Source organism: Zonotrichia leucophrys, chromosome Z, assembly GCF_028769735.1.
Source record: "Zonotrichia leucophrys gambelii isolate GWCS_2022_RI chromosome Z, RI_Zleu_2.0, whole genome shotgun sequence".
Lineage (NCBI taxonomy): Eukaryota > Metazoa > Chordata > Aves > Passeriformes > Passerellidae > Zonotrichia > Zonotrichia leucophrys.
Genome location: NC_088200.1, coordinates 28,755,679 through 28,780,270, shown reverse-complemented (window position 1 = coordinate 28,780,270; position 24,592 = coordinate 28,755,679). Strand labels below are relative to the sequence as shown.

The 24,592-nt window shown below is 40.9% G+C and overlaps 1 protein-coding gene across 2 annotated transcripts in view; it reads right to left on the bottom strand.

Annotated features, from left to right (window-relative positions):
- Window positions 1-24,589, bottom strand: part of SNX18 (sorting nexin 18) — a 198,051-nt gene extending 173,462 nt beyond the window's left edge. The window contains exons 1-2 of one of the 2 annotated variants that reach the window (XM_064736150.1): window positions 22,844-24,587; window positions 3,386-5,827 (exon numbers count right to left, since the gene is read on the bottom strand). In XM_064736150.1, coding sequence (XP_064592220.1) covers window positions 5,574-5,827; window positions 22,844-24,389 — 1,800 coding nt within the window. In that variant the 5' untranslated portion in view covers window positions 24,390-24,587 and the 3' untranslated portion in view covers window positions 3,386-5,573. Of the gene's footprint in view, window positions 1-3,385; window positions 5,828-22,843 lie in introns of those variants that run through there. The other variant, XM_064736151.1, reaches the window with a different exon arrangement.
- Window positions 24,590-24,592: the final 3 nt, after the last annotated feature.

Genomic DNA, 24,592 nt, shown 5'->3' with positions numbered 1-24,592 from the left:
ACTCCTGGGTTTAAACTCAAGCCTACACAAAATGGAGAGCACATAAATGATTTATCTCACATGGCTTATATTGCATAGAGCCTGGGTGGAGACAGGAACAGAGTCGAGTTCTCTGAACACCACTCTGCAGGCTGACAGCCACCCGTACCTGATCTTCACTCCCCTGGACTTTCTCACAGTGCAGAGTACAACTGATGCTGAAAAAGAAGTAAGAATTAGCCAGACAACAACCTCTCTGAAAGACCTTAAGCTGATTAGCACAATGCTTTATATCATGTGCACTTAATCAGGCAGGGAAACAGTGCAAATGTCCCATGAGGTGTCTTGATATACTAGTTACCACAGGCAATTTTAATGCTGAAATAGTTTTAATTTTTCTTTTTTTTCCCCCTAAATGATTAATCTTAGTATTCCTTAATACAGGAGCTCTTATGTGCACAATTTCCTAAACTGATCTCCTCTTCCCAAGAAAAAAGGTGTGTGATGAAACGCATGAGGCCACACCGACATCTACTGTGCTGCCCGACTGGGCCTGTATTATGGCATCTCCTTCAGCCCAAAACCTACAGTTCTTCAGCAGTTTTCAGCTGCCCACGAGACCATTGAGCAAAGAATGTAACTTCTACTGATGGAAACAAAACATTGCTGTCCTCACCGCGAGCAGAACTAAAGCTGCCCATTTTCTGCCTGCTCATGATGGCTATTTAGAAACAGCAAAAGTCTTGGATACTTTGGAAGCTCAAGGCATTCATTAGGCACTGGAGGAACAGGCCTTTGTAGTCACAGGGCCTTCTCTCCTCACCATTTTCTTATCTTCATGTTCTTCTCCAGCTATCTCTGACATCCACCTTCTTGTAGCTGCCAGGCACAACATCAAGCTTGTGTTCCAGGCTGCTGCTCCTCTTCTCCCGTGGCCAGGCCTAAAAAGCCACCAGCACCTATTGACAGCTTCTTTGCTCAGCTTGTGGCCTGAGAGGTGCAGCTCCTTTGAATGAAGGGGAAAAGAATTACAGTCAAAGCCTCACTCCCTGCTGACTAAGGTTAGAATCAAAATTGCTTGGAGGAAAAGGGAGTTACAGAAAATTCATCTGTCAAAACTGCAGGTCCCAGAAAAACTTTGGTAAAACTTGGAAATAGATGGACAAATTTTCACAGGCTGTGCAGAAAGCACATCTAAGGTTGTAAAAGATAATGAGTCTGTCAAATATCAACTCCTTTCTCCAAAGTATGAAAGAACTAAAGATTTCCAGCCAAATTGTTTACAGAATTTAAAAAGAAAACACCCTTTTGAAAATTTTTTATGAACTCCTTTTGAGAAATAGCTCAGCAATTCTCACTTAAGCTTCCCAGAAGAATTCAGGTTGCAGCAGACAACCAGCAAGGAAGATGCTAGCTGGAATGGTGAAGGTCTGGCAAAATAATCAGGTACTGCCAATCAGATGTTGTAATTCACCAAAAAGATACCTATGCCTCACCAAGTAATGTCGGCAATTTCAGTGCAGGCAGCTGATCGAGGTTTTCTAAAACCAAACCAATTTTATTTGCAACAATAATGTAGAGAACATGCACAAATCATTGGGGTAACTCTCTTCTGCAAATATCACACAAAAAAAAAAAAAAGTGATAGGAATTAAACATCTAATAATTTTAGTGTGTTGCTAATTTCTAACTGTAAACCCTACAATTTGAACAGAAATATTATTCACTCTCCACTTGTTGCTGATTTTAAGTACATAATTACCGTGAAGGGTTCATTCCAGGGTTGACAGGACTCAGCACTTTACACAAACCAATACCTCAGTGGATCTTCTTGCAAATATCAAACCCTAACAAGCACACTAGATTCTTACTACTTACCAACACAATAACTGCAATGCATTGAAAACAAATTACATTAATCACATGAAACAAAAGGGTTTATGATACAGAGCAAATTTGCTTTCTTTCACATTTATTTATTCAAATTCTTAGATTTCCTTTGGTGCTTCCATAGTCCCACACAATATACATTCACATTACTATAGAGTACACTTGGATCCCAGACCACGCCACTCAGTAGTCAGTCAGTCATAAGTGGTCAGTGTCGTAATTGGTCCAAATTCAATTAATACTATCGTTCTTATACAGTGCAGCAAGCATTAATAGAGTGCAGGCAGCCTGCATCATAAATAAACTCATGCTGAGCTAGAAGACACTTGTCAGGATCATTAAGTCCAACTCCTGACTCCAGATAGGAATCCCCAAGACACACCATATGCCAGAGCATTGTCTAAACACTTCTGGAACTGTCAGTCTTGGTGCTTGGACCACTTCCCTAGGAAGCCTGTTCCAGCACCCAAACACCCTCTGGGTGAAGAACCCTTTCCTGGTATCCAACCTAAACCTCACCTGACACAACTTCAGGCCATTTCCTTAAGACCTGTCACTGGTCACCACAGAGATGAGATCAGTGCCTGCCCCCCGTCCTCATGAGGATGTTAAAGAGCACAGCAAAGTCTCCCCTCAGTCTCCTCCAGGCAGAACAGACCAAGTGATCTCAGCTGTTCCTCATCAGGCTTCCCCTCCAGAACGTTCAACATCCTCATGGCCCTCCTCTGGATGTTCTCCAGTAGTTTAATACTGATACTGATTACTGTATCTGTGGCACCCAGGAGTGCCCCCAGCACTGGAGGTGAGGCTGCCCCAGTGCAGAGCAGAGCAGAGCAGAGCAGGACAATCCCTCCCTTGCCCGGCTGCTGATGCTGTCCCTGATGCCCCCAGGACACGCTTGGCCCTCCTGGCTGCCAGGGCACTGCTGGCTCATGTTCAGCTTGCCATGGACCAGAGCCCCAGGGCCCTTTCCATGGCACTGCTGCCCAGCCTCTCATTCCCCAGCCTGTCTGTACATCCAGGGCTGCCCCATGCCAGGTGCAGGATCTGGCACCAGCTCTTGTTGAACTTCACATGGTTGGTGATTGCCTGGCCCTCTGAATTGTCCATCTCTCTGTTGGGCTTCTCTGCCCTTAAGGGCATGCACAGTCACTTCCATCTTAGCCTCATCATCAAACTTAGTACCCCTTTGAGTTCTGTGTCCAAGTGATTTATGAAGACAGTGAAGAGCAAGGGGCCTGAGATGGAGCTCTGTGGAACCCCACTGGTGACCAGTCACCAGCCTTACGCAACACCCTTTACTGCAATTCCTTGTGCTCCACCCGTCAGCCAGTTCAACTCTACAATGACTGAGGAAAAAAAGAAAACGCTAATATAGATGTAGACCAGAACCCTTCTGTACTCTGCAATAATTTAAACCAGGATTCCAACCAAAATTTTCTGGTACATCAAATTTAACCAATTACTACACTCACTTTTCCTGTACTCAAATAAATTCACAAATGAGAAAGTAAGGTGAAGGCCATGACAGTTTATTAGGGAAAACTGTACCTGTCTGATAACGTTGTATGAATACATATCACAGCTTAATTTCCTCCTGGACATGAACAAGTCATTAATACCAACCTCCTAAAATATTTCTACTGAACCAAGATCAATTTCTGAACAGGTCTTAATACCTCCACATAGAATCAGCTTGATTATAGTCTGATCTAATTACTGTAAAGACATTTAGTAAAACAGTATGTGGCTTAAGCAAACATTAGCCATGGAACTCAGCTCAAACTTAGCTCATGACTCTGTCACATAAATAAATGACGTATGGGAAAGTAGGAGTACTGCTGGGAAGAGCTGTTAGGGGAAGTGGTGAGTTTTGAATGTAGAATGAGACACCATGAGGAAGGTAAAGAGCAAGTCAGCTCCATGACTGTGGTCCTTATTTTATGGTCAATCTTTTTTGCAGAACTGTTTCAACAGGCTGGAAATGGAGTCTTTCCTCACTGATTGTCCTTTCTTTTACAAATACTTGCTTTCCCCTCTTCATTATTCTATATTTTACTGCTTTATGTGTGTACTAGAAGCACCACCAAACACAGCTTGTGCAAAACAGCCATCTCCAAAAATTTGGAGGTGAATCTTAGAGTCAAAACTACATTCTTCAGTTATTCCTCTGAAAGAGAGGTGTGGGGTTAAACTACAAAACCTCACATGATCATTTTAAAGAACTGCACATTTCTGCTGCATAGGTGAGGAATGATTTGTACTTAACTGTAACTGTTGCTCAACTTCCTTTTCCAGGCTTTCATTTGTTTAAGCTATTTTTGATTAATGCAATTAAACAAAAAATAAACATTTTGCTTCCTTGCAAAGTTTTCTTATTTTTGTTCAGGAGAGAAAAGATAGGATAAACAAAACCCCCCTTTCATACTGACTTATAAGAAGGAAATCAATAGGCAAGAAATACAGACTTAATTCAAGGGAAATAAGCTATAATCCTCTTTAAAAGATAGTGTTTACATATCTATAAATGCACCCTGCTTGTCAAAAATATTTATACAAAAATTAAGACAATTGTTAATTCTTGAGTGTTACAAACATAAAAATGCCACCTGTTTTCCAAGTCAGTTCAGCCAAGCCTTCAGATAATTTATTTATTGATAATCCCCAAAAACTTTTTCCTTAGTAAACTAATGAATCACAGTGGAGTTTAAATTCAGACAACTGGCAATGCAGATACAAGTCTGAAGTTAAACTGAATCAGCAACTGAACAAAGCACAAATAATTTGAAACTTAAAAAAAAATGTTGCAGCCACATAGCTTGCATTAATATCCCCTTGATATATGTAATTTTTATTAGGCTAGCTCTTCAACTTTCTACTTACAGTAATGCTGTATACCAAAAAAATAACAAAAAAACAAAAAAAACCAAACAAAAAACACCAAAAAACCTCACCCCTTACTATTATTTCTTTCAGAAAGGGAATTAAGTGGTGTATTTTTGTACATGTGCTTAACATCCTAGTACATTTAACAAGTAGTCTCGATTTCCAGGGAAAGTGTGAATAAATTTAACTTTTCCCTTTTGAGCCAACATTTGTCGTAAGAAAGTACTTGCTATGCAAACTGGATGGCAGCTGAATTTTTTTCCAGTCAATGTGAGGTTTCATCATCAGTTCCTGTCACAGGCACCAACCCTTCATTCATTTAATCATAAAAATGTGACTTACTAGAAAAGGAAAAATAGAGTCTAAAGGCACAGAATCACATAGCTGCTCTAGTAGGAGTCTGTAAACAGAGAATTGCTTGAATTTAGGAAATCCAAATCTAGGAAAGTAAAAAGGCATCTGAAGCAGGCATTTATCTAGCCAACTTCCTTAAATACCCAAAGGGCTTTGAGGTCTATGAAGTATGCACTAAGATACCGTATTTCAAAAAGCAATAAGGCAAATAGTATACTCATTATTTCAAAAAAGTTACAATGGTGTAGGCATACATAGTATAACTTAGTTAAAATGCGTGGTACTGTTTCTACTACATAGCCCTATAACTGTTTCCTTTCTACATAATCAGAGATAAAACCCGGGTTCCAGGTGAACACAAACCCATCCTTGTACCGCCATCTACCACTGGCAGCAGCTCTTCAGCAGCATTTGCTCTGCTGCCTGGGTCACGTTCATGTTGAGCAAAGTCCACAAATCAGGGACTAAACACTATCATACTTGTGAAGAGCTTCTTCTAGCTTTTGTGTCACTTTTTGAAAAAAGAGTATTTGCTGTTGCAAGAAATGCTGCATCTGTGATTTAAAGTCCCTCACACGAATTTTGTGGAAATGATTAATTTCTGCAAGGGTTGCAAAGGAAATAATGTTACAACGTTCTTGAATGCCCTCAGCTTTTTGGAGCTCCATCTTCCCCTCTTCCACGTGCCGCTTACTCTCCTTTACTTTGGTAAGGGCTCCTGTGTAAAGAACAAAATGAAACAGTTGAACTGTGAGGACCATGTAGACTTGATTACTGAACTTTAACAAGTGATTTAATAACAACAAGGATTTGTATAAGACTTATTCTCAGTGTATTTACAGGTGTGCACAGACATATGTGTGAATGAAAGACAATAAAACAAATGCTTTTTAATGTAAGAAAAATCACAGACCAGTGGATCCTGCGTAAAAAATAAAACTCAATACTTTTTTAAGGCTCAAGCATACTAAAGTTACTAGAAATCCTATTTTACAACCTTAAAAATCAGATGGTGTCTTCTGAGAATATATTATCATTATACCAGTAGAAGAGTAGTGAAAGCCCAAGAAAACTAGCCAGATCAAAATTTAAGCCTACATAAATACCAGAAAAATAACCTTGTTAAGAACTGGACTATGTGAAATATCCCTTTCCCAATCCTTGTGAAATGTCAAAAGCAAATCTTAATACACAAAATCTTGTCAAAACATGTTTTTGCTTTTACACCAGAGACACTCCAAAACTAATTATTGATTACCAGAGATCTAAAAGCTTACCTCAAAATCATAGATGCCCAAGCAGACCTTACACTTACACAGTGTTACAAAACATAGTAGAAAAGCAGAGTTATAGAACTGACAATCCTCCCTCTCCAAATAGCTAACGAAGGCACACACATCCTACAAAAGCAAAGTATCATCCAAAACAGACCCTACCCAAAGCAGAGCCATCTTAAGACATTCATATTGGACTCCATTTCCCACAGATCAACTTCTTCGCCTTACTTATTTTATTCATATAACTAAACCAAATCAGGCTAGTACAGCTTTTATCATCTCACTACATTCTTGTTCCTGTAAATATTTGTAATGTCGTAACTCTCCTATCAGATTACACTTCTTACATGTGACTACAGCACGCTGCCTGAAGGCCAAGGGCAGTCTCTGTCTCTGGGGGCTGCAAGGCAGAAGCAGTGTTCCACACCTTCCTGGCTGGCATGGCACAACAGTGGGATGGCTAAGAGCTTGGCACTGGCTGCTTCTGCTGATAAACCTCATCATCTCCAGCCTGGCTCCAAAAACATCACGGAAAAACCTTTTCCACATGCAGTGGTGCTGGCAGTGACACTGTGCCAGAAGATCTGTATGTTGACCTCTAAAGAATAAGGAATCCATGAGATAAGGTATGATCTGAAAAACACTTAATCCCTTCTCCTACAAGAAGAACACTTCTTTCAACAAATTTAGGCTTAGCAAAATTTTTTCTGTGCTCTGTGGGCATGACAGGAATCTATGCACAGCTGTGAAAAACTGAAATTTGGGACTTACTGGAAGACAGATGTAGCTGGTTAAATAAACATGACAATTCTTCAGTTGTGATGTGGGAAACAGCTTTAGATGTTATTTCTAAAATGACCAAACTGAAAAAGAAATACTGAAATTCACAGCATCAGCAGCTGAAAGCGTAAATATGCTATGAAGCATGTATAATCTTCAGATTATTTTACATCAATAAAAAACATACACTACCAAACACAACTGCTCTCCAGACAAGACATATTATGTATTTTTTGCTATCAAAAATAAAAGAGAAAGATTTATAATTAGTGAAGCAATCCAGTGGGGAAAGTACGGTGCAATCACTAACACTGCTCTATTAATGCATGTGGATCATACTGGCCCTGTAGTGGAATTACTTTTAAAACCTGGACAGACTTTAACCAGATGTCAGCAATATATGACAAAGCTCATACATATGTTTTAGTATAAAGCTGTACTTTATTGCTTGTTTTTTTTAACGCCTTTAAATTAAACTTTTAATTATACCTGAGAATTAGTAATATAATTAATCTTAAAATAACTCTATAGAGGGATAATATTATCTTATTTGAGGACAGTCAAAGAATTCTCCCTAAACACAGAGAAAAACACCTAAAACCATGTCCTTTTCTCTAAGAAGAAATTATTTGTTTTAAAATGTCATTTTTAAGCTGTTCAGCATCTACTGACATTTGCAAGACTTAGCTTAGCAAATCCAAAGTAACAAAACTTATTAGTTTTCATGGATTTGAAAGCAGCTTAAGTAACAAAAAATTGCCCATTTTTCTCCAAACACTTTTCCATAATCTACACTTCTTGTACTTTGATCTAAGTGAGCAAGACCCTGAGCGGGAACAGAGATTTCTCCATGTGGAAGGTTCAATGATTCATCCTACAGCGAACAGAAGACAGGGAATTGGGGAGTGGAGAGCAGCCCCTTGTGTATATCCCTCGTGAAGAGAAGGGTTCTTGTGCAGAGATGGGAACCTTTAAGGACTCCCAGCTCACAACTCCGGACCTGCTGCAGCCAGGCTGCAGACCATCAACTCCCCCAGCTCCACCCTCACTAACTGATCCAACCCACTCAGCGCCCACTCTGGCACCTCACAGCTCCTGCTGCCACCCTGGGGTGCAACACTGCTGGGAACAAGGCCCACTGGCCTACAAGTACACCTGCAGAGATTGATCCTGGCTTCTGATTTTATATATGTGAATACCTAGTATTGGTTTGGACAACAAAAAAAAGCAAGATGTATTTAAAAGAAAAGAAGGCTGAATCACAGCAGTCAGAGAAAAGACTAAAACATATTTAAGGAAGAAGAAACAGAAGGAGTCACCTCCCAATGCATATTACCTCAAGGAAGCCTCCTGCAGAGTACATGCTCGGGATAAATATATACCAGTGCACTGTTCCCAGAGGGATGGAATACATAAAAATAAATTCTTGGGCTTTTTTTTAGATCCAGATGTACAGATTCTGTTCAATCTTGCTCATGCATTTGATGACCTCCTGTCAGGAGTCACTACCCAGTGACAGGGACTAGCTTTCAACAAGTGAGGAGGGCCTGGATTAAAAATGATGCAAAAAAACTGTGCCACATCTATTTCTGTTCTTAAAGATGGGGAAAAGCTTATATGAATGCTGTTTGTCACTGCCCAAATTCTTACAGTAAACAGACTCCTATACTCACTGCAGCTAGGGGTTTAAAAGAGATTCAGATTTCAGTTCTTGTTTTGAAATATGAAATTAGACAGCACAAGATGATACAAACACATTCAACAAGGAACATTCATGCTGGCAAAATTAGTGCTAGTGTATTTTGCTAGAAGCCAAGAAAACAGGAACAATGCAGAGTTCTCAATAGAAATAAATAATTTCAAGCTATAAAACAGTGTACTAGCAGCAACTTAAATGGGTGCTAAGGAGTTATGAGGAAAAAATAACTGTTTTGAGACAGTAAGCTACTCATGCAAATATGAGATTGCTATGAGGTAGAAGGAGTTGTACACATTCAGGAAAAGAAAATCTCCCGAACCCAAAAGCACTTAGGTTTGGGTCAAGCAATCTATTTTCTCATCATCTGCAGTTTTATTCCAGTAACAAATGTTTTGAGATTGTGTGATGTGTCAGAAAAGGATGGGTTTGGATCCATATACTCAATTTCCCTCCATACAGTGAGTACACGTGTACTCCTGTGAACCCACTGATGTATATGCATCTCTAAGTCCAAGCTGCAGCCTCAGCATGGCCAGAAGGTAGAAGTTTTGGGGTTTCTTTCTTGCAGATTGCAATCCAGACTGCTTTTCACTCAATTCCTTAGTCTCCTTAGAAAGGCAGGCTTGTCCTGTGCCTACAAGCCTATGCAATCAGAATCCAAAGAGCAGTGATACCTGCAAAGGATGTATCATCTTTCCCTTTCCACCTCTTCTCAAAACACCCAAACATCAGCTCTCAAGTGCTGCATGCAACAGATAGGAGTGAAACATCAGCTGTGTCCAAAGCTACTAATCCACACAAAGAATTCTTCAGGGCAGGACTCCTTTTTTTGCTCTCTGTTTGCACAGTGTTTACCACAATGACATCTGTTTCATGGCAGGGCTTGCTCCATTCTTAAAAAACACAAACAGTACATTGCTGTAGCAGCAGCAATTTAACTGCATACAGTAATGTTGCACATGGGTGAAACACAAAGAAGCATCAGTTCAACACTGTTAAATACAGCACCTGAAGCAGTGTTAAGCACCAGCTGAATTCACTGGGGTCCGAAATCCACTGTCAATCTCAAGAATCCATTAAGTCACCAATATATCAAAGCCTTCAGTATCTCACTTCAAAATATTCAACTTGAAAACTCACCCACTTGTAAGAGCCAGCAGGTTATTATGTTTTTATACCCCATGATTGTAATGCCTTTATCATTGCAGCTATTAAAGTATCTCTTTCACAGTGATAAATTACACTAAAACAGAGCAAACACATTTTTAAATGATCTCTCAGCAGCTGTACCTCAGAAATCTTGTGCCAATAAACTTATCTATGCAATAAATATTTCATCTTTCCATTACCAGGAAGCTATAAAATAACATTTAGCGCACTACTTACTAGAAGGTAAAACAACATAGTTTCCACACCATTCATATGTCCAGTATATTAAATACTCTAATAGGATGCATAATGTGTCCTTCAAAGCATTTTAATGAAGAGAGAGCTTTGAACTTGTCAAACAACTCCCTTAGCTTTACTTTTCTTACAAGAAATCTAAGAAACCGTCTCTAATGGAAAAGGAAATAAACATATTAATGATGCTACTTTCATAAAAACATGTAGAAGCAGATAATGTGACTAGAAACATTTTCTTTTTCCTTAATGATGAAATCATTTAACTAGAGATCTTTGCTTAAAGATGTGAAAAAGCAAACCCTAGGTAGCTCACGTGCATGGAAACAACATTATTTCTAATCCAGCAGAGTGCTGCCAGAGCAAGTTGGTCTACGTTGTGGTCCCTCTTACTCCAGATCTAGCAAAGATGTTGTTACAAGATGTCTCAAATGACTAATCCAATAAAAGAATGCAAGTGGCCTGGGGAGAGAGATGATGCCTTAGCTCTATCATTGGCTTAGCTATGTGATCCGGGTCAGCTCAGGGTTATACAATCATTAGCTCAAACACAAGGGAAATTGCAGAAGCATTTTAGGAGTGTCCTGTTTTCAGCTAGAGTAGAGTTAGTGTCTTCTCACTACTGTTACAGTGCTGTGTCTTAGATTCCAAGTGAGAATGGTGTTGATAACACACTGATGTTTGGGTTTTTGCTATGGCATGTTTCCGAGTCAAGGATTTCCTTTTCTGCCTCCTAGTCTCATGTTCTGCCAGTGAAGAGGTGCACAAAAGAAAACTGGACATTAGTTGGGCAAGTGATTGGAACTGACCAAAGGAACATTCTATTCCACAGAAGCCATGCCCAGGATATAAACTGGGGGGGTTACCCAGAAGCACCGCAAATCTGGGTTTGAGAGGGGGTCTGGCAGTCAGTGAGTGCTGAGCAACTGCCTTGTACATCACCTGTTTGTTTCCTTTTTATTGTCGTTATTATTAATTACCATTATTATTGCATTTTACTTTAGTATCAATTACTAAAGTAAACTGTTTAAAAAAAAATTAAAAATTTAAAAATTACTAAACTGTTCTTATCTCAACATACAAATTTTACTTCGAGTCTCCTCTCCATTCCACTGAGGTTAAGATGGGGGGAGAGAGAGGATAGGGTTGAGTGAGCAATTGCTCAGTGCCTAGCTTCCAGCTGTGCTCAAACCACGACAATGAGATAACACATAATGTGAAATCCAACTCTGAAAAAATCCCCAAACTTCTCCTTCTCAATCGAAAGTGAAATAGTAACAGTACAGAGATTTTGCCTCACTGACAGATTATTTTCTTAAGAATGCTCTGAACACTGATTAACAAAAGAAGCCTACACTGAGATTCTGCAAATTCTTTACATTTTCTGGCCAAGATTTATAATGGAAAGCAGCATAATAGGAATTTGTCTGAAATTAAAACCAGAAGACAGGGGGAAAGTACCATTACAGTTATTAATATTGGAATGAGTTGCTTTTAAAAAAGTCTAGTATTACAGTTTTACACCAAAAGAAGCAAGTGATTTTCAACACCAAAGGCAAAATTCTGCCACTCTCTTTTGCTAAGTGCCAAGACAATAGTATTCAAACCCAGTCTTTGCATTTAAAAGATTACATTCTCCTTTAGGGCACAAAAACACTTTACCAACATTCCCTTTTGCATAGTGAAATGTCAAAAATATAAAACTCAAATGCATCAAACTGCAATTACTTTAGTATTATAGAGGTTTTTGTAGATACATGAAAATGGTTATAATGCTTTTAGAACCTGCCGCCTAACAATAGTTGAAGAAGTGATCTATGTTTTCCCTTTGCTTTTTTTGTTGCCCAGTGCTCAAAAAAAGCCCAGAACAGCATAGTACTATCCTGTAAATTTAGATTTTATAAATTACAGCACTCTGCTGACATCTAGATCAACACTGACTACAGAATTATTAAAATCAGACATAATTATTTGCTCTCTCAGTTACCCTGCTGCAAAGCTTATTGAAAGCTGGCACTAAAAAACACATTCTTCAGTTAAAAATCATGTTGCTTCCTAATCTACACAACTCAACAGCTCACACAGTCTTTGCTAGATATTGCAGGACATTAATTAGCTGTAACCTCATCTGATGGTCTTAACTTATAAATTCACTTAATTAACATAAACCAAATTAACAATGATGCTAGAATACACCGTGTAAAATGTCATTTCTTCAAAACTACCAGTGTGACTGGTAGTCTAATTAATATCTTTTTAAATTTTAAATAGTATGATTATTAAGATCTGATTAGACTCATTAAGCATACATTTGTCAGTTTGTGTACACAGAGGAAAAGGTGATTTATTTACCCAAATCTACAAGGACTGTAATCATATCTATGCACGTTCAGAGAGTGTAAAATGATCACACCACTAAAAAAATATTTAAATCTCTAACTGTCAATGTGCTTTTCAGTCCAGAGTACCCCAGAGGAATCTATGAGCCTTGGTGTGTAGCACCTAAAGTACCAATGTTTTGCTGGTACATGGTACACCACACTGCTATGTGAGCAGATGCCATAGCTTGCTTTTGGAGGAGTTGATAACAGAAAATGAGAGCAACATGGTCTAGTAAATGAAAGAAACACCACAGAATTATCATTTTAATGCATCTACCGCCCCACATAATGCCATTAATAACATTTTTTAAAACCCAACAAAACATAATGCTAGGTAGCCACATAGAAAAAGTGTGTAAAATGTGATTAATATTTTCCATTCAAATGTTGAATGCAGAGATGTTAAAACTGTTACCTTCTGATGCATTGTACACTAGCAGTCTTCTAAGCAAACAAATGACCGTATTTTAGGCACTAAAGCATGTTTAAACTGACTGTAAAATCCGGTTAAACTATGTGTACAGCTGTCTGTTATCACAAACATAACATTTTGCACCACAGCCTGAGAGGCAAATGCTAACTAATGCTGGGTTTGCCCAGTTCTAAGGCATTCTGTACTTTTTGGCATTCACACGTACCATTCAAAAGACTTTTTCTTTGGTGTGGTTTCAGCTGGCAGTGCAGACTAGGGGAACCAAAAAGAGTGAAACATAAACTAGACTGGTCACCAGAAACACAATACATTTGCCCATTAGAAAGGCAGTCATGTTTTTTAGGACCACACTTGAAAACCTAGGCAATTGGAATTTGCAGAAGTACCAAGATGAAACCTTTCAGTCATTTTTAGTACTTCTCATTAGTTTACATCTAACTAGGGCATCAACAAGCTTTCTAATACAGAACTACTCTGCTTTTCCAGAATTGGAGTTGGTCTATTACAATTCAGTTGTCACAGGTTTTGTGTATTTTTCCTAATTAGGATGCTAGGAACAAGCACTTTATGTTAGAAAGGTGCTCCAGAGTTTTAACAGCTTTTGTAAAAGCTCTGTTCATGCTGCAGACTTCAAGACAACAACCATCAGAAATTATGCTGTCCATAGATAAAATAAATTAATTTTCAGTAGAAATAGTTAACAACGAATGAGCAGAAATGTCTCCTCCTTCTCCTCCTCTCCAAAATGGATGTGAGCACTCTTACATTAAATGCTGACTTCTTTCCTTGTTACAAAAAAAATTGTGTAAGATTCATGGGAAGTGGATGGACAGGGGAACCAGGTAACACTGTGTATCAACATCCAACTATTACTGAGACAAGTAAGTATAAATTCAAGTTCCATTGACTCTTAAATCACTGCTTTACTGGGCACAGTGAAACACCTACTTTTGGATGTTGTTTTCTGTTAAGACTAAAAGGGAACAAAGAACAACTACAACTTACAGTGTTTGCTTGTCCACTATCATCTGTTTAGCTCCATTACTGTCATAAGATGAGCAAATGAAACATGTATAGGCAGTTCAACATAAATTCATATAAAAGAGTCAAGATGCAAATGAAATGCAGATACTGGTTTTTGATATCCTAGTACCCTTTAACTGCCCTCTCTTAGATTTCTGAACGTTTCTCGGCAAGAACAAAAGAAGTTTTCTTGTTTGAAAAACTGCATTTTCTGCAGTTGCTCTGTATAAGCAAAAATAAGTAGAATTTCTGTAGCAGAAAAAAACATACAAGGTAAGCCATCATTAATGTAACCCATTAAAATATGTAAAATAATCCAAAAGCAGAACAAGTGAAAATTTTAATATAATGTTATACTTACATTATTTAAAACGAAAGTTTCTTTAGTATACTGCTAGTTATAGGCAGCATAGCTATTCATGCATATAAAGATTCAAAATCACAAACACTCTTAAAAAATCAGAATAGTACAGAATAGTAAGTTGCTTTTACTATGGGACAACAAAGAAATGTAAACTCCGAATCACAGGATGAACCTGCTTTTCACATTGTTAATGAATTGCATGCAGCCATAAAAAGCACAGCTCAGTTCACTATGATTACAGAAGTTGTCCACCCATTATGTGTACCTACTTAAAACAAAGGCTGAAAACATCACACTTCTTCCTGTTCTGCTACAGTAACAATCCAAAGCCACTGGCAAGAACTGAACAGATTGTTTAAATGTTGGTGGGTTGTTTGGGGTTTTTTTCCATTTTATTTAAGTCCTCATGGCTTTTATGAAAGATACAAACAAGACTGCATAAGAAAGCATGTGCCATTTGTTTGCTCTAGTCTGCTGATAAGGCTCATGTTTGGGAACTCAGCCAAATGTAATTTCATATTGTTTTCAATTAAAATTTTCAAATTCTGTGTTATTTGAACCAGGAAATTTAAAATACATAAGATGCCAACTGGCTAAGTTTACACAGTCAGCACTTACTGACTTGGCATTTTAACTGTTCAAACAAAGTCTAACAATGAAGTCATGGAAAGATGCTGGAAAGGCTGAAACATGTCCTTGTTCTAAAGGTTCTAAAGGTGACTTACAAACTAAAAAAGTTAGGCAGCTTGTTTGTTTTTGATAATGTGCTAACAAAGAACTGGAGGAGCTCTGGGAGCTTCTTTCCATTTTCAGTCTACCAATTCTTGTCTCCCATATTTGGATAGAAGCCCTATCAGCCAAACTAGGAGCACCCAGGGCTTCAGAAGAACCAGCCCTGTCTATAGAGTCTCCATATGTCTTTTAAAAGGCATTACTTTGGTTTTGAAGTAGAATTCCTCTTTCTACAGTATAATTTTTAATTCTTCAATGTCTACACTGTTGTACTACTCGCTCGTTGCTCACTGAGTTTTCCCAGTGGATAAAGCCTTACTACTTGTGGTGAGCACATAGTATTGGGACATTTTCTATGATCTGACTACAAAGCTGATGAAGATTTGTATTTAAATAAATATGCACTGCCTGTAGTAAAACCTACAAGTGTGAGCTCCAATCAAAACTTCTCCAGTTAGGACTAGCAGGGTAGACTGGAGAGACCTTCTGGTGTGCAGTAATGCATGTAGTCTCTCCCATAGAAGAAATAGCTATAGTCTTCCTCTGATACCAGCAGGTTTTGAAAAAAACAACCCACTTGTGTGTTATTAGCCATGAAATGTCTCTGTTACTGAAAGCATATGATACCAGACCAGTTTCAGAAGGTAACAGGAAAATAACCCATCACAACAGCATGAATCTCACTCCCTTAAAAAGCAACAGAGATTGTAAGGAAGTGGAAAAGGAAAATTAATCATACATTAAAAAGACTGATTTATCTTTCATATAGACAGGGCATAGCAGTCCTTTTTTTCCCCCCCTCTTACTGTCTTAATTTTCTTCAAGCAAAGGCATTGCTCAATATTACTCCTGTCCTCTGATTCTGACTACACACAAACTAAGACAGCTGTAATTTTATACAGTTTCTAAATGTGAGGATTCTTTCACATTTTAGCTCCATTTCCTTAAGGTTACGTTCAAATATTGTGAGACAATATTGGGTAATGCGGCAGCAAGCAGACAGTGTTACATCATCATGTGACAGCTATGGGGAGGCTGACACGGCAAAAAAAAGAAGTTATCCAGGAGCATCCTTTCTCACCAAAGCTCTTACACAGATGAAACACTCATCTCCTTTTACTGCTGCAAGGGTCATCTGGCTAGGATTGCATGCCTAGCTCTTACGCGGCAGCTACCTGAGTTGAAGCCCATGCAAAGTGTATTCATCTGAGGGACAGAAGAGGAAAAAACCCTACAAGGTGGATAATAGGAAAAAGAGTGATGAGAAAAACCCTGTCTGCACAACAAATTTAAGAGTTTAGGAAACAAGCATAAGAGAAAAGCACTGCTTTTATACTGTGATATAAAGTTTTAGGTGCCAATATTAACCAGTCTGATTTATTCATTAATTCCAATACCAGTTCTCCATGGCGGGAGGAGGGAGAAGGGGGAAGCTGAAAATGTTAGAGAGTTCCAGGTTTCAGTGTTGTTTGGATTTTTCAGTGCTTTAAATTTTGATGCATTTCCATCTAGATAGATTTTTTACCTACAGTCTTGTAAGTAATATAAAAACATATATGTAATATTTGTAAATATTCTAAAAACATAGTAAGTGCATTCTTTAAAGCCTACGTCTAGAATTAGGTTTGCTTCAGGTAAATAAGACTATTTGCTTAATTTTACTTTTCACAAACAGTGATCAGAAAACAGTAAGTCATTCAAGTATTTTTTAAAAATAATTCTCTTAAATCCTGGCATGCAAAGGAAATGGAATTGCCTGTATCTCAGGAAACATTTAGACCACTTTTTCAGTCTCTTTAGTAAAAACCATAGCCAGAAATTTCTCAAACAAGAACATCATAATGTTAAGAGAGAAGAAATCTGGAAAGAGAAACAGCATGTTAGTCAGTACTTCCTCCACGTTCATGAATTGCAAGCGGCCAATTACAGTAATCCCTAAAACAAAACTTGAAAGAAAGATATCCAAAACTCTGCCAACTTCTCTACCCTCACAAAGCAAATATGAAGACAAGAGAGCCAGACAAGAATGAGCTAGGACACTAGCATACACTGTCTCCAATTCCCACAAGTGCACGAATTTTCTGAACTTGCATGGGCCTGCAGCGAGCATTTGTGTTGTACAGAAGTAGGAAGATTGCATCAAGTTGAGCAAAGCTTTAGCAATTAATACGTAGAAATTATTTCACCAAGAATGCCTAGGGAATTTCCCCAAGTAGACCTTAAATGCATAAAAGAGAAGGTATTATCCATTACAAATGGGAAGCTGCTTTGCTTCTCAAAATTAAAAAAACGGAACCAGTATTTCTTGAACCATACACCAGTTCTGCAATAGAAAATGATAAATGCAGCTTAGTGTTTTGCACCTCTGGAACTTTATATCCCTCTTCTGCAAATGTTTCGCCAGAGGCTAAAGAAAACTGTGTACAAGTGTTTCTGTCTAATATGTACCTTCCATTCCAAAAACCCCACATACATGCCCAAGTATCTTTTCATGCATGCACATCAGAAGCATTTACCTACAAGGAGCTCAAGGCTAGATGCACGAAAGTATTGGGATATTTAGAAGCTTGAGACACCACTCTCCCATTGTCTACTCTATCCAGGCACTGGTTCTCCCTAATCACTTAATTTTCCAAATAAGACCTATGGAACAGAAGTCATTGTAAGGGATATATGCCTTGATACTGATATGATCTATACCAGCCTCAGTGGGACTCTCAAAACAAGTATTTCCAGATGGAAATGTGGGGTTTCCAACTTGGCACATTCTTTGCTGTAGGACTCAATCGAATGAATCCGAGACCCAGACTAGGGTGCACAAGACACCAAGAAAGGTCTCAAAGCATTGACTTGTTGATCCTCGACTGGCATGTGGTACAGAAATGTTCAAATACTTTGTCTGTCTCTTCTGTAGCTGGAACATTAACTCTTCCTGCAGAAAATTACTTAAACTCTAGGAACTCAAGATGAAAGAAAAGGAATCTTGTAAAATCTCCTATTGAAGCTATTGCCATTTCATAAAATATCAATTAACAATATTAGTAAGATAGCTAACAGGTTGAAAATATTTCCACAGTCCGTTGGTACATGTGTTTTACACAAATTACACAAATCAGATCACATATGATGTCCTCAGCATAGAAGGCAGAAAGACCTGAATCCCAAAACAATTAAAAGCACAACAGTTAACACATTTTCTTGGTTAGATGCAGACAAAGCAATGGCAAGGCTTACATGGCTTTGGTTCATAATTCTAGAGAAAAAGAAAAAGCCCACATATAGGAGAACTTTTATCTCTGTGGCTCTTTTTGCATAAGTTGCAGAAAGTTTTTAAACAAAACCTCAGACATGCAGAGTTCTCAGTTCATAGCACAAATTACACTCAGAAATCATATTCAGCAGCCCTTCAGCTAACTGCAGTACAAAAGCATAACAGGGCAAGACAGTTAAAATTACAGAATCACAGATTATGCCAAGTAGGAAGAGACCCACGGGTATCACTGAGTTCAACTCAGCCCTACAAAGGACATGCCAAGAGTCACACCAGGTGCCTGGGAATTGTCCAAATGGAAATTTTCAAAACAGGAGCCTGTTCTAGTGCCCAAAAACCATCCGGGTGAGCAACCTTTTCCTAATATTCAGCCTCGACCTCACCTGACACAACTTCAGGCCATTCCCTTGGGTCATGTCATCAATCACACAGAGATCAGTGCCTGTCCCTCCTCTTCCTGTCACAAGGAAGTTGCAAGCTACAGTGAGTTCTCCCCTCAGTCTCCTCCAGGCAGAACAGACCAAGTGATCTCAGTTATTCCTCATCAGGCTTCCCCTCCAGAACCTTCAACATCCTCATGGCCCTCCTCTGGATGTTCTCCAGTAGTTTAATGTCTGATACTGTGGCACCCAGAAGTGCCCCCAGCACTGGAGGTGAGGCTGCCCCAGAGCAGAGCAGAGCAGGACAATTCCCTCCCTTGCCTGGCTGCTGATGCTGTCCCTGATGCCCCCAGGACACGCTTGGCCCTCCTGGCTGCCAGGGCACTGCTGGCTCATGTTCAGCTTGCCATGGACCAGAGCCCCAGGGCCCTTTCCATGGCACTGCTGTCCAGCCTCTCATTCCCCAGTCTGTCTGTACATCCAGGGCTGCCCCATGCCAGGTGCAGAACTTGGCACTTCCCTTTGTTAAACTTCATATGGTTTGTGATTGCCCATCTAATTTGTTATGGTCTCTCTGCCCTCACGGGAGTCAGCAGCTCCTCTACGTTTAGGGCAATCAGCAAACTTACTATTCCTTTTCATCCTTTGTCCAGGTCATGTATGAAGATGTCAAAGAGCACAGGCCTGATGACAGAGACCTGTGGAACCCCCAGTGACAGGTCCCCAGTCTGATACCACCCCATGCACTGTAACCCTTTGTGCCCAGCCCATGAGCCAGCTCTCACCCATCCCATGGTGTGTTTGTCCAGCTGTGAGCTGGACATTTCGTCCAGGATACAGTGGGAGAGCAATGGAAGCTTTAGTGAAATCCAAAAAGATCACACCAATTGGTTTCCCTTGATCAACTTTGTGGATTACCTTGTCATTAGAACAGGAAGACTCAACAAGCAGGATTTTACTCTCATGAAGCTGTGCTGGATGTGACCAAGGACTGCATTGTCTTTCAGGTGTTTTTCAACACCTCTCAGAATAAGGTTCTTCAGAACTTCACCAGGCACTGACATCAGACTGACAGGCCTGTGGAAGGGGTCCTCCTCTTGCTCTTCTTTAGAACTGGGACAACGTTTGCCAGCTTCCAGTCAGCTGGGACCTCTTAGGATTTCCAAGACTGCTCAAAAATCAATGAGAGGAGCTTCATAATGATATCACCCTGCCCTCTGAGCATTCTTGGATAAATCCTATCAGGCCTCATAGATTTGCAGGGATCCAGCAAATCTATGAGCTGGGAGGGTTAGGAGTTGATCATTCTCACACTCATAGTCCTCCAGCTCTATGCACAGACACAGGCAAGCTTTGGTACAGCTGCCTTTGCTGTAGATCCAAGGGAAAATCATCTTGGGTTTTATCAGAAGTAAGTAATATATTTGCATTATGTAGCAAAAAAAGAGCACTGCTTCTAATTTCAGGGTTCATAGTTTTAAAGGCATGGCCATTTATACAAAGTATCAGTCAGGCTCCAGCTTCTGCAACTTTTAAGGTCACTTTGGTGTAATTTTACTGCTTAATGAGCTTGCTCACTAGAAAATAAAACCCTTGAAGAAAGACATGTCAACCCTATTTTTCATATGACTTCTTATCACAAACACAGTTTCATAGCTATTGACTATACAAACAGATATTTGTGTAGTGTATAGGGACAATATTATTTCTCAAAATTGGCAACTATCCCAGACAGTAAATTTAAAACAAAGCGTTTATAATGCAAGAACACCAAACAGTTCATATTTTCATCTGAAGTTTACAGATTGGCATTGAAAAGCTGTACCTTCTTAATAGTACCCTTTAAGAGTAATAAACCAGCAATATAGAGCACAAAACATTACTCTCGGTTTTTGTCTAGTTTGCTGTCTGGTAACAGAAACAACAAAAACCACACAACTCATACAACTCTGTTCCTGTCATGGCCATGTACACTCAAGAGACCCCTCTCTGAAGCCCCTGCCATATTCCTATGACTACTATGTGCCATGGATGATACTGTGAACACAGTGCTAGCGCAGAGGTGCTGGAGCACTAACAGCTGCATGCAGGGGAGGTGGACATTTCTCCAGTCCGCTCCAGGACAGTGCCTAGCCCAAAATCAACTCTACATACTTCATGCTCATGCACTGCCCTAGTTATTTACATGAACCTTCAGCAGTTCAGCAAAGTACAATTTACCAGTAAGCGTAAATTCAAATAGAACTACAAAAGAAATAAGGATGCTTTCAGCAAATATCTTATTCTTCCCAGTCCTCTCTTCAAAGGCTTGTTTCCAAAAATACTTCAGTGAGGACCTCCATATAACCTTAAAGCCTGAGGATATTTTATTTAAATAGTATATACAGTATGCTGGATTTTCCCATCTAATACAAGTATCTGTCCCTTTATTTTTTCCAGAAGCTTACAGATAATCCTTTTAGATGACAACTCACTTTAACATGCTCTGCTCCCAAACATGAGGCATTGCCAAGGCCACTCATCTCTCCAAATCTAAAATATTTGAAAGCTGTTATCAAAACACAATACCACAGCAGCTAGCAAAGAAAATCCTCAAATGCTAACCTTCACACCTCTCTTTCCTCTTCAAAATAAAATTAAGATTGTTCAAGTTTACACTCACAATTTTTGATATTTGACAGCATAATGGAAATCAGACTTTCATACATACAATTTTTATGAAAAGCTTATTTTCTTAAATAACAACAAATTGTGCACTTTGTAGCAAATCTCTTTCATCAGATGTTCCCAGCTATGCATACCTCTAGACAGCTGTCTTTCTACTCTGTTGAAAAAACTTTTCCAACTCTTTTTACCAAATTTAGTGTACTGTTTTAGATGCAAAACTCCTGGAAATTTCATGTAAGGATAAAAAGACTGATTTGCTCTGGGTGACAATTCACTTGGGATTTAATCTCCAAACTAATTTTCTACAAAACTCATGCATTTTCTTGGGTAACTTATGGATAACCATTTCTGCAGAGCATATGTGATGCTTTATTGGCCTTGGTGTTACAACTGAAAGGCCCACACCCTCCTGAACTTTGAGTTGAAAACGACAGGTAAGGAAGATAACAAAAAAAAAAATTAATGATGGACTTACCTACTTGCAATGGTAAAGAATGTATGACTATCGATAACTTAACAGCAGCATCTCCTCATATACAGTACTTCAAACTTCTGTTTCTCTGGACACGTGTCATTAGTTATACAGCAGATTTTCTTTCATTCTTGAATTTCTTTCTTTCTGACAGGTCACAAAGTACCTTACAACTAACAATCTGAACCTGGGCAGCGTGTTTCAGCTAGAAAGATGCTGAAAGGATAACAGGTGACCAGCATCTGCTCATGATAATAAGGGTGAAGGTTGAACAATTAAGAACACTGTAGCTGACCATTACTATTTCACAAACACCACAGGACACTTGGCTGAACAAAGATGCCCCAGCAGCCTTAAACATCTCATCAGACTGATGCTGCAAAACACACACTTCCATGTGCACCTTGAACAGAGTGGTCAATCAGAGGAGTACCTGCATCATCATATTACTTCATATTCAGTACCTAATAGAAAAAAATTCAAGATACCTCACATACCTCAGAGTAATAGATGTTTGCATACCACTTAATTTCCAGCTTGTAAACAAGCCAAATAATTTTTAATATACAGGCAGTTTAGTTCAACGTGGTTACTTTGAGAGATATGCAGCCGAACACAGCAACTACTGATCAACAAAACTCCCAACTATGTTTAGGCCTTTGGCACATAATAAAAATTCTCACTGATGTGTTTTTTGTATTTCTAGAGAGAGTTTACCTAAGCAAACACAGGAAGATCGAACACAAAGCCAGCAAGGCAGACACAAGGCAAATTTAGGCACTGGTTCCTGTATCAGTTGCATGTCACTGATACATAAAAGTTAAATTGTTTCAGAAAACACAAAAGGGTCTTACCTTTCTGCACATGGATGATGTCTGGAAAGTTGGCCAAATGCCCCTGATACAACGCTAACAAATCCATCACAGGATCTAGGTCCTGCCGGGGCTGATCTGCAAAGAGGTCCCCGATGGCATCATAGGCTTCTGCAGTGAAGGCTATGGCTTGGTTGAGGCCAGCTGAAAAGGCTTGCTGGTCCAGCTCAAATGCCTGACTGAGGCACTTGAAGGAGTGCCCCACCTTCTGGTATTCCTTCTTGAAACCAGTGACTTGTTTGCGGGCAAACTCGTTGGCCGTGTGATTAAGTTGCAGGGCACTCTCATCCATCTTCTTGGTGAAGGCTTTGAAGCCATCCACCTGGCTTTCTACCTCCTGCAAGTCCAGGCTGGCCCCAGGGCCTGTGGGGACACTGATGGTCAGAAAAAAGTTGGCACCCACCATCTCATCCTTTTCAGCCTTGCGCTTGCCTTGTTTCCAGGCCTTCTCATCCGTGCTGGGACAGGTAAGGAAGTGCTGGAAGGCATCACACTGAGCGAGCACAGGGTGGCTGCACATGTGGTCCATCCACCAGGCCAGGCCTTTGCGACGTTTGGAGATGAAGTCCTCCTCAAAGCGGCCAGTGGCCTGCTTCTCTGGCAAGTGTGGCACGGAGATGACAGGGAACTTCTCAGCCAGGCGCCCATAGAGCCAGTCAAAGTGCTTGTAGCGACGGTGCACCTGCTGCCCGGTATGGCTGGGCACCAGCTTGTAGGCGATGTAGCTCTTCATGCCCTTGAATTTGGTCTGTTTGGTGGGGTCCTCGATGGAGCACTGGAAGGGGTACGGGTTCTCCTGCCACTCCGGGCCCCTGGGGCCCAGCACTACGCATAGCTTGTCCCCGTCCTTCACGAAGCCCGACGCCTCGCCCAGCACGAAGGCCTCTCCGCCGGACTTGACGAAGGTGGAGAAGCGATTGAGATTGCGGCTCACCGTGGCCGAGCTCTTGGCGGCGCCGCCGCCGCCGGGGGGGTGCGGGTGTCCCGGTGGGTGCCCCGCGCCGCGGGGGCCCAGGGATGGCTCGGAGCGGGTAGACAGGCGGTACCGGCCCGGGGCGCCGCCGCCCGCCGCCTCGTAGTCGGGGTAGGAGCTGCCCAGGGCGCCCGGCTCGTCGGCCACCGTGGAGCTGTCGTCCCAGTCGTCGTCCCAGTCGTCATCGCTGCCCTGGCTGGGCTGATAGGAGCCGCCGTAGGGCGGAAAGGGATACCCGGCGGGGGGCGGCGGGAAGGTCTCGGGCGGGGGCTGCTGCGCCGCCGGCTTGAAGGCGGCGGGGGGCGGCAGCGGCTCGAATCCGCCGACGGGGACGTTTGCGTAGCGGGCGGGCGGCGGCGGCTCGGCGGCGGGGGCGCGGATCACCTGCACGTAAGAAGCGGGGAAGAGCCCGCGGTCCCCGCGGCTGTTGACGCCCTCCAGCCACCCCTCGATGTCCTGCTCACTGCACAGGCTCAGCACCTCGTGCTCCCGCAGCGAGATCTCACCCGGGTTCTCCGACCTGAAGTCGTACAGCGCCCGCGCCCTCAGCGCCATCGCCGCCCACCGGGGCGCTCCCTGCGCCGCCGCCCCTCACCGTGTCGCGCTGGTGGGGCTGCCGCAAAGAGTGCCGCCGCTCTCGGGCTCCTCGTCCCGTCGGCGGCCTGCCCGGTGCCGCTCCCGGAGCCGGCGGCGGGCGCGGGGCCGGGCCGGGCCGTCCCACGTCGCCAGTTGCGCTAATCCAGAGCCGAGCGGCAGGG